Below are 13,728 nucleotides of genomic sequence, written 5' to 3'. Positions count from 1 at the left end.
GGCGGGAGCGCCGCTGCGCTTCCCAAGCGGCGCACTGTAGCAGTGCGCCACCGGGCCGGCCTGGAAACTTATGCTCTTAAGTGTCTTTTCTTTCTCATGTATGTTTAACCTTTTTCTTTCTTCTGACTCTTTCCTTCCTTCCTTCATTCCCGTGAGCTTTTCTTAAATATGCTGTACAGTATTGTCTCCATCAAAAACAAAACAAAAAACCAGCACCCTCTTCCTTAGCTCACACTCCTAATACTGTGCTGTCTCCTTCACAATCAGATTTTCAAAAGCTTTGTTTCCAAATGAAATGACATTCCACATTATTTGTGGTGTTCTGTATAATACCTGGAACAGCATGTACTAGGTGTTCAGAAACTATTCTTTTTTTTTTTTTCAAACTTTCTTTTTTTTGGCAGCTGGCCAGTACAGGGATCGAACCCTGGACCTCTGTATTATCAGTAAGTACCCTCCTTTAATCTATTGAGCTAACTGGCCAGTCCCAGAAACCATTCTTGTTGACTAATCAAGAATATCAACTTCTACTACCTGATAAGGATTGGCAGCCTTTAAATTACAGAATAAATGTGTCTGAATGAATTTTCCTTGAAATGAAATTAGATTCTTAGTCTCATGATACTTGGAAAATACAAGAAATACCAGAAAATGCCCAAAGGTTATTTGATGTATTCTTACATTCTCTTCAACTTGTGTTTTTCAGAAGTTACCTTAAATAATTTAGAGTCATTGTATGCCTTCAGTAATATTTGAATACAGTTGTCTTCTGCCACATGGTCTTCTGTTCTCTGGTTTAACTTTTGTTAGCTGGCTTTGAGCTGATAGTTACCCTTAGGATGACTGCTGTTTAGCCTAGTCAGCATTCATTTTAAGTGTGGTAGAAACTTACCAAATTGGTACTTAGCTAATTAAGAGTTTATAATAATTCTGACATGCTTATTTGAAGTTTCTTTGTTCTGTTTAAGACAAAGAGAAAATGATTTGCTTAGCTAATTAAAACTATAAACAAGAAGGAATGTTTAATCTACTTGAGGCAAACCAACAACTGTTTTCAAGTACTGGTAAAATCAATACATACTAAGGATATATGCCAATTAAAATTATTTTTTATTAATTAAAGCACTAATGGATTCTCTAAGGCACAGCTTTTGACCACTCTCTTCCTTGGTGTTTGTTGAGGTTGTTAGGAAATAGAGACCTCCTGGTATTTTTAAAAATTCTTTGTTCATGACCCACAGTAAGATATATATTGTATTGCTATCCAATACAAACACACATGTAACTGAAACAAAAGTTGTAGAAAACAATATTTAACCTTATTTCTTGTTATGCACTATTTTTTTCTCTTATATTTCAAATATTAAAAAATTGCTTCTTGGAGCCCACGAAATTAATTTTACAATTGATAAAGACCCACAGTGTGAAAAAAAACCCTGCACTAGATTATGAACTTGAGTGAAGAGACTGACGTTCATCTTTCTGTTGCCAAGCGCTAGTGCGGTGCCTGGCACTGAATAGGTGCTCTGTAGATGTTAACTGAATGAACTGGCGCGGAATAAGAAGTGAAATAGGAGGCCCCAGCGACCATGCTCAGAGTTGCCCACTCCAGCTGAGGAGCTGCAGAGCACCTCAGTGTCTCTCCTGGGGGCGCAGTGTCCTGCTTGCGGCCCCAGTGACTCCACCGAGTTGCCCATTTGCAGCAACATGAATGAGGCCGGAAAACATTATATTAAGTGAAAAAAGTCAGGCACAGAAAGAGAAATACTGCATGTTCTCAGTTACGTGTGGGAACTAAAAAAAAAAAAAAGTTGAGCTTATAGAAATAGAAAGAATTGTGGTTACTAGAGGCTGGGAAGTGGAGAAGAGAATGGGGCATAAGGAGAGGTTGGTTAACATACAAAATCACAGCTCAATAGAAAAAACAATTTCTTGTGTTCTGTGGTAGTGCTAGGCATCTATAATTAACAATAATTTATTGTAAATTCTCAAATGGCCAGAAGAGAGGGGCTCGAATGCTCTCATCATAAAGAAATCATAATTTTTGCAGTGATGAAAATGCCAGTAACCCAGACTTGATCATTACATGTTGTGTACATGTATTGAAATATAACTCTGTACCCCATAAATATGTACAACCAATACATGGCAATTAAAATACAAGTTAAAAAAAGAAGTGGAATAGTTATAAAAGGAGTAGATATTTTTGGCAGTGAAGTTCTTGGATGTGATAAAGGGAACAGAGGCAAAGCACTTCTTTTATTTGTTTGGTATGGGTTTTTTTTTGTTTGTTTGTTTGCAGGTGACAGAAACCAGTGGTAGCTAGTTCAACCAAAGAACACTATATTAAAAAGGTTCAGGGTGTCTTATGGAACTGAGGGGGAGGGGTGCATCTTGCAATTTGGGAAAGGATTGAAACTAGGGACAGGAAGGCCTTCAAGAGCCTAAACATGTTTTTCTGTGTTTTTTCATCTCCGCTTCTCTCTGTTTGGCTGCTCTGTGTGTGTGTGTGTGTGTGTGTGTGTGTTGCTGCGGAATGGTTTCCTCTAATGCTCAGTCCACATGACAACCAATTTATTTTCAAAACTCCTGATTGATTTTACATTTCTGGTCCAGACTTTAATATTGCATTTGACTTGTATGTGGTAGAATAAATTAATCTTTTGGTATGTACTGTATGCTAAATGTTAGTAGTCTCATGTCACTAGTTTTCGATATCCTATTCTAATCAGTGTTTCTAATGGCTTTGTTTCACCTAGTGGTAAAACATGTGAATACACATTGAATGCATGCATGTATATTATAATTATTGCTTGCAAAAGTGTTAATTAGGCACACTTTTGCAGCACACTTTCCTCGCACTAGGTTAGGCTGTAGGATGGTTGTAAAGGTGAATATGATGTATTTAGAATAGCCTTGCCACTTGATGGTTATGGCCCTGTTCCAGCGAAGTGTATAAAGACATGCACACATGAGCTATGCTCATGATGCTAGTTCAAAATTAGTTTTCAATTTTTCCATCTCTCCTTGTCATGTTTCTTTCTCACTTTTGCCTCTATCATTCTCATCTGTGAAGAAGACCTCAATACTTTGCCTTTTGAGCCCTCTTTACTTTTTTTGTTCACTATTTGTATTCTACATGTGGTCTCAGGTCTTTTTTCTATGATCAGTCCTTGTAGCCCGACCCAGGGGTACCCACAGCTATGAACTGCCATCACGGGAGTCTTTACTCAGCATGGCTTGGCATCCTGAACCCCTCTTGGATCCAAGCCAGAAATACAGGAGAGCTGGACCAAAAAATATGGTTCCTATCTTCAGGAGATGCACAAACCGATGGAGGTGATAAAGTCACACCTGTTTTTAATATAGCATCATAACTTTGATAACTCAAGTTTGAACAAAGTACTATAGGAATGTTTATGCCAATTTCTGTCACATAGTAGGGCCTCCAGAAAAACTTTTGGAAATCATCAGTAAATGAATGAGGGTGTCCATCTGGTATGGTTATGAATAGCCTCACTAAGAGGTAACATTTGATTTGATTTCTGTAGGATCTGTAAATTTTGGATGGTAGATGGCCAATGAATTGAGCATTTTACTGTAAGAACTGCCTGTGTACAAGAACTAAGTTGTGAACTGAGTGTGAATTGTAGTACAGGTTACACGAGAGAATAGTGGAAGGTGTTGGTTAGAGCCAGGTTGAGAAAGGCTGTCCAGGCTATGGTAGATAATTTGGACTTCATTCTCTAAGAGCTACTTGAGAGTTAACAATGGAGGAGTTAGGGCAGGAGATCTTTCAAAAGGTAACTCTCTGGTCAGTGTTAGCCTGAAAAAGTGGCAAGAGATGGTCAGTAGGGACGTGAATTAAGATGCTTTTTTAAAAGTCTAGGCAAGAGGTGATGAAGGCTCCATCTAAGACTGTAGCAGTGAGTGTGAATGGAGAACTTATTTTGAGATACTGTACTTTAGGGAGGTAGATTTTTCAGGACTGTTTGCTCCAACACGGGGCCAGATTTAAATCAGCCTTGTCCATTCAGTGTATCAGGGTAGAAGTTACTAAGCTGAGCCCTGGGTACACCATTTCCATCCCCACATGCCCTCTTCATGACTCTGATTCTGTGTCTACTTGGTTAATCATCCTTTAGCCGTGTCTCCAGTTTTCCAATCTTGCAATTACTTGTTAGATCTGACTACAGAAATGCGTTTTTTTTTTTTTTTTTGGCTTTGGCTGTCACCATCTCGTGCCACTCATTTGTGGGTGCTTTGGAGACTAAAACAAACAAAACAACAAAGAAAGTCTCATGGGGAAGAAATTAGTCACAGCAAATGGTGATAAATGCTTTAATGGAGGCATGGACAGAATACTGTAGCAGCTAGGAGGAAGGACTGCCTAATGCTCCTGGGGTCAGTTAGGGCAGAGAAGAAAATGCTTTCACTTGGTGTTGGTGGATGAGTAAGTGTGTCACATAGGAGAGAAGTTTGAGGTGCCTGTGGGATATTCAGGTCTAGCTGACCAGGTGGTGGCTGGAGTTACGGATCTAGAAAAGCCAGTGGGTCTCGACCATGATTGCCCATTAGGAAAACTAAACTGAACAACAAAACCACGCCTTGGGTCCTGCACATAGAGATGCTGTGTTAATTAATCTGAGATAGATGCCCAGCTTGATAAGTTTTAGAAGCAAATTAGGTGATACTGTTGTGCAGCCAGGTTTGACAGTCACTATAATTCAGGAGAGGTTTTCCTGAAAATAGTGGAGTATAGGTGATATCTGAAGCTTAGGTAATAGATTAGTTTCAGAACACGGAGAATAAGAAGAAAATAGAACCAGAGACAAAAACCTTAGGGAACACCAACATTGCGGTATGTAGCAAGGATGTGCCAGCAGAGGAGAGCTTGCAAACATGATTCCTCACTGTTAATAGCACTCTGTTTTAATTGAGGTTATTCATGTATATTTTGCGTAGTTTTTCCCCTTATGACCCAGAGAGGATTGTATATCACGTTATACCTTAAGTACCTGATTCATGCATATATTGTTGATTGACAGACTGATGCAACTGATAAACATCCTTTTATCATTGATGTAGACAATCATGACCTTTAATTCTTATCAGCAGCAAATACCAATATCTGCCTTCAAGTTTATTTAAAAGAAGAATGCGTGAAAGTAACAATTTCAAAGAATCCATTTCCTATTCTGAATTCAAAGTCACCTGTCATATTTGCCATAAATTCTTTGAGGCATGAAATAGCCTGCCAGTTGTCTATTGCTCTCGAAGTTAATGAATGGTTATCAATTTATCATGGGTAATAACCTAGCTGCAAATTGTAAAAAAGGCATTCTATCACTTCCTAGCATTTTTGCCTCAAGGCAGTATTGCCTTTTCCATAGTGTCTGCCTTATCTACAGCATTTGGAGGCCCAGTGTCCCTAAAGCTTTTAATAGAGCACATTTCTGACTTGGAAAGCTCTTAACATTTGGTAATAATTCAGTGAAATATTAGCTGGTTATATCTTGCCTTGTGTAAATAAAATTTCTCAGTGTAGGATTGTAAACAAAACTTCCTGATGTACATTGAACCAGTATAGCAGTATGGTTTTAGAGATATTTAATTTTTATTTCTAATTCATATTCCATTCAATTCTTACAAGTGTAGCAGTTTTCCAGCTCTCTAGCCTCTTGGTTAGGTAGGTAATGATTGGAAAAACAGGATTGCTTCAAGGAACCTTACTTTTAAAGGCATACTTATCCTCCCTAAAAAGAGAGAAATCCTCTATAACATGTGCTCTTTCAGATTGGGGGCTTGGACTTGACTATTTCTTTATTTAAAAAACAAATAAACAAAAACTGGGTCCATGTCTCATTCAATTTTGCTTTTCTGGCACTGAGACCAGTATCATAACTCAGTATTTGTTGATTAATGTGTACCATCACCCCACTTCTTCAGTTATCCATTTGTTGTATTGAAGAGTGAATTATTTTAGGGATGGGAAGACATTGATTTAATGCCATATTTGGCTTTTATCATAGCAGTATAAATGGAGATGACTACACAGCTAAATGTGCTTATTTTCAGTCACAAACTGAATTTCAGTCCCAGTTCTTTCATTGTTAAAGAGCTGCCTTTCAAGCTTGCTTCCTGTCCTGTTCCTTTATATAAAAATTCTTTGAATATTTCTGTTTCATTTTGGCTCATTGAGTAAGAGCCTACCACAGTGGTTTGTGTATAGTAGTGGCTAGTTAAACTAATTAGAGACTATGCTTTAATAAAGTAGCAGAATAAACATTATTGACATTTTTTGAGGTTTTAGTGGGTTTTCAATAATCTCTCATCAGTTATTACTATTGCTATAGATTATTTACGTGTGTACATTTTAAAAGCCTCCAAATCCTTTCATCTTCTAAATTCTGGAGGTAATAAAATTCTTTTCCGATTGATTGCTTCTTAGATTCTTATTCTTAAAATATTTAGGGAAAATCGGAGAGAGAAATTCTCTTATTAGTTTGCCTTTTTCATTTCTTTTCATGTATTGCTTTGTCTTTATGTGTTTATTTTGTCTCCCCAGGCATATAAAAATATTTCTCTTGATGGAAGAACCATATCTTACATTTTATTATAACTGCTGCAGAGTTGTGCACATAGTAGGAATTCCATAAATAACTGTTGACTGGTTGCTTGACTGGCTGATTAGTTATGGACTAACTGTGACAGTTTAAGCATTTTCCCCTCATCTCTCAGTGCATAGCAGTTTCTTTACGGATGTATCTGTCCCATAAAAATACTTCCTTAGAGAGAATCCCAGTTTCCCTTGTTAACTCATTTCATAGTTGAATGATCCTTCCTTTTTAGGGGGGCATTTCTCTGTATATTTCTTTGGGAATTCTCTTTTTTTGCAGTGTGAACAATTTCCTCACATAGCACCTAACCAGACTCGCTGGTCTTTGAAGCAGCTGTCTTCATTGAGCCATTAACTGTTGAGTTTTAGTCAAGGCCTTTAACTAGAGCAGGAGTGTATTAGTCCATTTTCTGTTGCTTATAATAGAATATCTGAAACTGGATTATTTATTTATTTTTGTTTTTTGGATTATTTATTACATTTCTTTAGATATGAGTGAGGATTTTGAGAGCATGACATTGTAAGCATATTAAAATATACAATTTGTACATATTAAATGAAACAAAATAACTTCTAATGAAAAGCAATTATGTATATGATATGTATATTTGAATCTCAAAACCATCCTAAAGTATTTTAATGTTAGCATGCATATAATAACTATTGCCAAATCTAAAAACCAATGGAACCTTTAGCAATTGTTTGTTTACTATGCATTTTATGTGTAATTTATTAAAATGCTTATTATTCCTAAATTTTAGGGAAAAAAAATGAAGTACTTAGAGATTACATCATTTCATCAAATTCACAGAAATACTATATGGTAGACCTGGGATTCAAATTCAGTTTTGTTTCAGTAAAACGCCTAAGCTCTTTTCATCATCTCAAATAGTTGTACATGTACCACCCTTGGGAAACATCACTGTCATTTTCAAATGGGATTTTGCCTCCATAGAACATTTGGCAATTTCTGGAGACTTTTTTTTAGTGTCATGACTGTGGGATGCTTCCAGCATCTAGTGGTAGAGGCTGGGGCTGCTGCTGTATATGCTACAATACACAGGACAGCCCTACCACAGAAAAAAATTATCTATCCCCAAATGTCAGTAAATTGAGGTCAAGAAACCCAGGTCTAATCAGAATGCAGAATTTTCATCAAAACTGGCAATTCATAGTAACAAAATGAAGGTTCTTTAAACTTATAACACAATACTGTAAACATATGAACAATTTTGTTAGAAAAAGTCAGTTTTTTTTTTTTTTAATTATGATGGGGACCGAGATTCTTTGACAGTGGGTCATAATATAGAAAATTCAGAACATACAGCTGACTCCAGATTATATGAGTAAATTTTATGATGTTCTTCCTTTAAATATGGTCCTCTTATTTGATAATGCTGAACATTATAGAAGACATGAGAATGAAGATCTGAGGACTTCGTGCTATTTTACTGTTGTGAGATCTGAAGAAAACCAATGAACAATAACCATGCTTTGTAAGAAAGTATATGCTCTATTTCCCTCTTTCACTGCTGATAATTTAAATCTCTCCAAAATATGTCCATCCAACCATTGTACTTTCCATTCATTCTATAAAAAATGTTTCACTTCCCACAAAAGAAATTTATTTCTTACAGTTTTTAAGGCTGGGAAATCCAAGGTCCAGGGAACACATCTGGGGAGGGCCTTCTTTCTGGTGGTGACTCTCTGTAGTAACACAGGGTGTCACATGTTGAGAACGACATTAGGGAGAGAGGTAATGTGCTTACTTACCCTCCTTATAAAGCCATCCGAACCACCCATGATAACCCTTTAAACCATTAATCCATTACTCCATAAATGGATTAATCCTTCATGAGGGTGCAGTCCTCACAGTCCAATCACCTCTTAAAGGCCCCACCTTTCAAACACCATAATCGGATTTCCCACTCTCTTAACACTGTTACAGTGGGGGCAAGCTTCAATGAATTTTGGGGGGACAGTAAACAGCATTCTGACCCTGGCCCCCAGAACTTATGTTTTTCTCATGTATATTTATTCCATTTCCAAAGTCTTAATATGTTCCAGCTCAAACGTCCAAAGTCTCATCTATGAGATCAAACAAGTTATGTACTTCTCAGATACAAAGGTGGAACAAGCATAGGGTACATATTACTGTTCAAAAAGTGAGAAATTGGGGGCTGGCTGGTTAGCTCAGTTAGTCAGAACATGATGTTGTAACACCAAGGTCAAGGGTTTGGGTCTCCTTACTGGACAGCTGCAACCCCCACCAATCCCCCACCAAGGGAGAAATAGGCCAAAAGAAAGAGATAACAGGTCCTGAGCATGTCCGAAACCCACCAGGGCAGGCACTATATCTTAAAGCTGGAGAATAATCTCCCTTGACTCCATGCTTGGCATCCTCTGCAGACCGGTGTTGGGGTTGGGCCCCCATGTCCTTGGGCAGCCACACCCCTAGGGCTTTCCTGGGCTCGGTCCATGCTTCAGCTCTCCCAGGCTGGTGTTGCACACTGGTAGCTCTACAGTTGTGGGGTCCTGATGGCGGTCCTGCTCTCATGGCTCCCCTAGACATGGCCCTGGGGTGGGGGTGGGGGTTCTCTGCTGCAACTCTGACCTCACATTTCTGCTCAGCCTTGGTCTAGTGGAGGATCTCTATGGCAATTCTGCCCCTGCAACAAATTTCTGCCTGGGCCCCCAGGGTTTTCCATACATCCTTTGAAATCTTGGTGGATGCTGCTGTGCCTCCACAGTTCTTGCATTCTCCTGGCCTGCAGACTTAACACCACGTGGACACTGCCAAGGCTTCCAGCTTGTGCCTTCCAAAGCAGTGGGTTCAGCAGCACCTGGGGCCAATTTAGCTAATAGCTGAGGCAGCTGAGGAGTGCTGTGCTGGAATGCAGGGAGCATCTCCCCAAGGCAGCCCTGGGTAGTGAGCCTGGGGAGGGTACCCCTAGCCTGTGCCCTGAACCATTGTCTCCCTCAGCTTCTGGGCCTGTGATAGGAGGAGCAACCTTGAAGATCTCTAAAATGCCTTCATGATCTTTCTTCCATTTGCTTGATGATCCCTTCTCTCGATGATCCCTTCTGTCTGTCCTTATCTCCCTAAGATGGTCACTGGGCCACACTCTTGGTTTCCTCTTCTGAACACACTTTTTCACTCTTTAAGTGGCCAGGCTGAGAGTTTTCCAGTTTTTTAACCCTCTGCTTCCTTTTTAATTATACATTCTGTCTTTACATTATGCCTTTTCTGCCATAATTCAGTGTAGGCCATTAGAATTATCCTTGCAGCTGCCTGAATGCTTTGCTGCTTAGAAATTTCTTCTACTAGATACCCTCATTCATAACACTAAAATTCTGCATTCCTTGAAGCCCACCAGCATGGACACAATTCACTCCATTTTTTTGCCAGTGCAAAACAAGGGTTATCTTTGCTCCAGTTTCCAATAAGCTCCTCATTTACAGCTGAGACTTCTTCAGAATGGTCTTTGTGGCCCATATTTCTATCAGCATTCTGGTCACCACCATTTAACCAATCTCTAAGAAGTTTCAAACTTTCCCTGGTCCTCATGTCTTCTAAGCCCTCACCAGAATCTAAGTTTTCTCTAGCCTGCTCCTCCAAAATTTTTCAGCCTCTGCCTGTTACCCAGTTCCAAACCTGCTTCTACATTTTGAGGTGTTCATTATTAGGAATACCCCAGTTCTCAGTACCAATGTTCTGTATTAGTCTGTTTTCTGTTGCTTATAACAGAATACCTGAAACCAGGTAATTTATAATGGAGTGAAATTTATTTCTTACAGTTTTGGAGGCTGGGAAGTCCAAGGTCCAGGCAACATACCCAGTAAGGGCCACCTTCTTGGTGGGAACTCTTCTGAGTTCTGTGGCAACCGGGGTGTCACATGGTGAGAGTGGCATGAGGCAGAAAGTTAATGTGCTCATTTGCTCTCCTTATGAAGCCATTAACCACTCCTTGATAACTCATTAAACTATTAACCCATTACTCCATGAGTGGGTTAATCCACTCCTAAGGACACAGTGCTAATGATCCAATCACCTCTTACAGGCCCCGTCTTTCAAACACCATAATCAGATTTCCCACCCTCTTAACAGTGTTACAATGGGGATCAAGCTTCAATGCTTTATGGGGGACATTCAGTCCACAGCAAGGAGCCAATTAGAAGATCCACTTGTTCTATAAGCTCTTACCCTACGTTGGTGCTTAGTAGTAGTTAAAATGAGCATAGTTGAGGTTTACTGATACTTTGCAGAAAAGGTATTCTGTCTCACGTCCACACACTTGGGCTTGTAGTACAAGAGATTAAACTTGTTGAGGGTTGGCCTTTGAGATTGGGCACTTTGTTGGCTTTTCAATAAGTATATGTATACTTTTTAACATAAGCTCGAGATTTTATTGTTTTCACAATATAACAAATGATGAAGCTTAGAACTGGATCACTTGGCCCTTTCTCTTCTTATCTCCTCCCAGTTCAAAATGCTTGCATCTCTTAATAGCCAGCATTCTCTTAGATCTGCGGTTAGGCTCAACACACTCAAGCCTCAGCACAATCTTCTTCATAGTTTTAGCCTTTTTCCAGAAAATCGGCTTAGTCTGCCCACCATAGCCACTCTGCTTCCTGTCATAACACCGCTTTCCCTGGGCATACAGAGAATCCTCGCCCTTCTTGTACTGTGTCACTTTGTGGGGTTGGTGCTTGCCAAACTTCTTACAGACAGTCTGGCATGTTTTAGGAGTGTTCACCATGTTTGTGGGAGCACTATGGGCACGGAAAGCTCAATAAATATTAGCTGGCTGACAAGATTCTAGGATTGAAATGAGACAGACGTCTTTAGGGAATATATTCAGCCATTCAAAATCAATAGAATTTTATACAGACAATGGAATATTTTTCAGCGCTAAAAAGAAATGAGCTATCAAGTCATGGAAAGACATGGAAGAAACTTACGTGCACAATACTAGGGGAAGAAGTCAATCTGAAAAGGCTACATATGTTTTCAACTGTATGACAGGCAAGAGCTACATCGCTTGTAATAAAACCTGGTATAATTTCCAGAACCCAGCAGGTACCTGGTAAAGGTTTGTGGTCGAAGTATGTTTGCTCATGGCCCATTAATCCATTTGGAGATTTTTGTCATCTTTAAGGAATTTCCAAATGTGGTAATACACATTTATTTCCACTGGGTGGTGGTAGAGTCATATACACTGAACAGTTTGTACCATAATTAAGTCACTAATTGCTTATAAATATAGGTCTCTATATAAGTAAAATTTAAATATGTTTATATTAATTCAATAGAATGTAATAGAATGTAATCATTAATTAAAATGAGAACTTTTAATACATCTTTCAGAATAAATCCCAATAAGTATAATTTCTCAAATTCTTAAATTTGCCTTCCTTTGTTTAATAATGAATGTTGAGATCCATCTACATGCTAGGTATTGTTCTAGTGTTAAAGACTTAGACTTGAAAATCTTTCCTTTTTTGTCCTTATGATGTCACAGTTTATAAAATAAATAAATAAAAAGATGTCACAGTTTAATGAGGGAGACATACCTGAAGAGACCCATTTTGTATAGTGAAATGCATATTGTCCTCAGTGTGCCATTAGATGAGTTTTGACAAATGCACACATCTGTGTAACTTAAATACCTATCAAGTTATAGATCAATACCATCTTGGGGTGGCTGTTTTTAAGGACCACGTGCAAGCTAAGCAGAGGAAGCCAGTTGAGAGAAGAATGGATCAACAGGCATTTCCTGAGACAGTAGCCTGGTATCTTGAGTTATTATTTATCAGCTCAAATTCAGTCCTTATGAGTCCTGCATGTATGTTAGTTCTTTACATGAAATTTTATGTGAACTGGTTTTGGTAGTTTTCTGTAACTGTAGTCAAAACAGTATGCCCATGTAAGAGCACCCATCCTTTACTTTCTAAGATAGGGACTCGGCCCTATATTCTTAACAACATAACTCGAAAACAAACAAAACATAAAATAACTCCAGTGCTCTCGACCCTAAGTGAATCATTGTGCAGTATATGCCTGTATTGAAACAACACACTGTACCCCACAAATGTGTACAAATAAATGTTAAAATATTAAAAAAAACACACCCAAACCCACACAAAAAAACCCCTGTGAAGCCTAATAGCAATAGGTTATTGAATCACAGGAATAAATGTTTCAAAGTTGAAAAACATAATCCAATCAGGGCAACTAATGTCATTGAGCACTTGCTGCATGCCAGGCACCGTGCCCATTTGCGTTCATCATCTTTCCTAGGGCAGCCCTAAGTGGTAGGTGGTCATTGTTCCCCGTATTGAGAGCATCAGTGAGGAAAGGGATGTTCCACAAGATTTTAGAACTTGCATAAAAGAGGAGTCAGATTTTGAAGCCCAGGTCTCTCTGGTTCCACAGCAGGTTCCCCTCTCGCCCCTCCATACCATGCTGTCTCAGAAGAAGGTATTTTGAGTTCCTGACAAAACTCCACAAAAAAATAAAGTGAGGCTTTTAACTTATATTTATCCTATTTGTGGAAATAAGTGAAGACCACTCAAATGAATACAGCCAGTGGCTACTTAGTCAGAGCTTGCCATGTACAGGAAGGGAGTCAGACACCATCACATACATTTGGTAGAGATTGAAAGGAAGACAGAGGAGTGGGAAAACTTTATATGGAAAAAAGAGAAATCTTCAGGTGTACCTTGACTGATGGCTGTTGCTTTGTCCCCCATGGATTTGTTACTCCACTTCACCTGGGTGACGGAGTCACAAAGGATTACTCAAAGCCCATCTCTTCTGAGCAGTGAGAAGCCCCAAGGTGGTTAATTTCCCTGAACCCTCAAGCGAGAGGGTTCCTTCCTTGGGAAATTAACACCGAATTGGGATTCTCTTCCTGCATTTGTTCTCCAGCCCCGGAAGTTACAGGAATAGACATAGTTTTAACAAGTTTAACAACAGAAGCTGGTAACATTCAGTAAAAAAAGGTCAGATGACATTCTATTAGGCAATTAAGTGATCCATTAACAAAGGCTTGATCTTAGCAAACATTCCTTCTCCCTCCAGCAGCTTCCAAGTATCTTTACATATC

At 38.9% G+C, this 13,728-nt stretch overlaps 1 protein-coding gene across 1 annotated transcript; it reads right to left on the bottom strand.

Moving 5' to 3' along the window:
- Positions 1 to 11,058: 11,058 nt before the first annotated feature.
- On the bottom strand, positions 11,059 to 11,379 carry LOC103608202 (60S ribosomal protein L36a-like). The gene has a single exon (XM_008592649.1). It carries the CDS (start codon positions 11,377 to 11,379, stop codon positions 11,059 to 11,061), a length of 321 nt encoding a protein of 106 aa, XP_008590871.1.
- Between the last annotated feature and the right edge of the window lie 2,349 nt (positions 11,380 to 13,728).

This window comes from Galeopterus variegatus, unplaced genomic scaffold, assembly GCF_000696425.1.
Source record: "Galeopterus variegatus unplaced genomic scaffold, G_variegatus-3.0.2 Scaffold8144, whole genome shotgun sequence".
Lineage (NCBI taxonomy): Eukaryota > Metazoa > Chordata > Mammalia > Dermoptera > Cynocephalidae > Galeopterus > Galeopterus variegatus.
The sequence above is the reverse complement of the archived record's forward strand: the minus strand, read 5'-3'. Positions and strand labels throughout refer to the sequence as shown.

What these genes read in the sequence shown, in the direction of transcription:
- LOC103608202 (XM_008592649.1), bottom strand. Translation starts at nt 11,379, where the DNA reads ATGGTGAACACTCCTAAAACATGCCAGACTGTCTGTAAGAAGTTTGGC.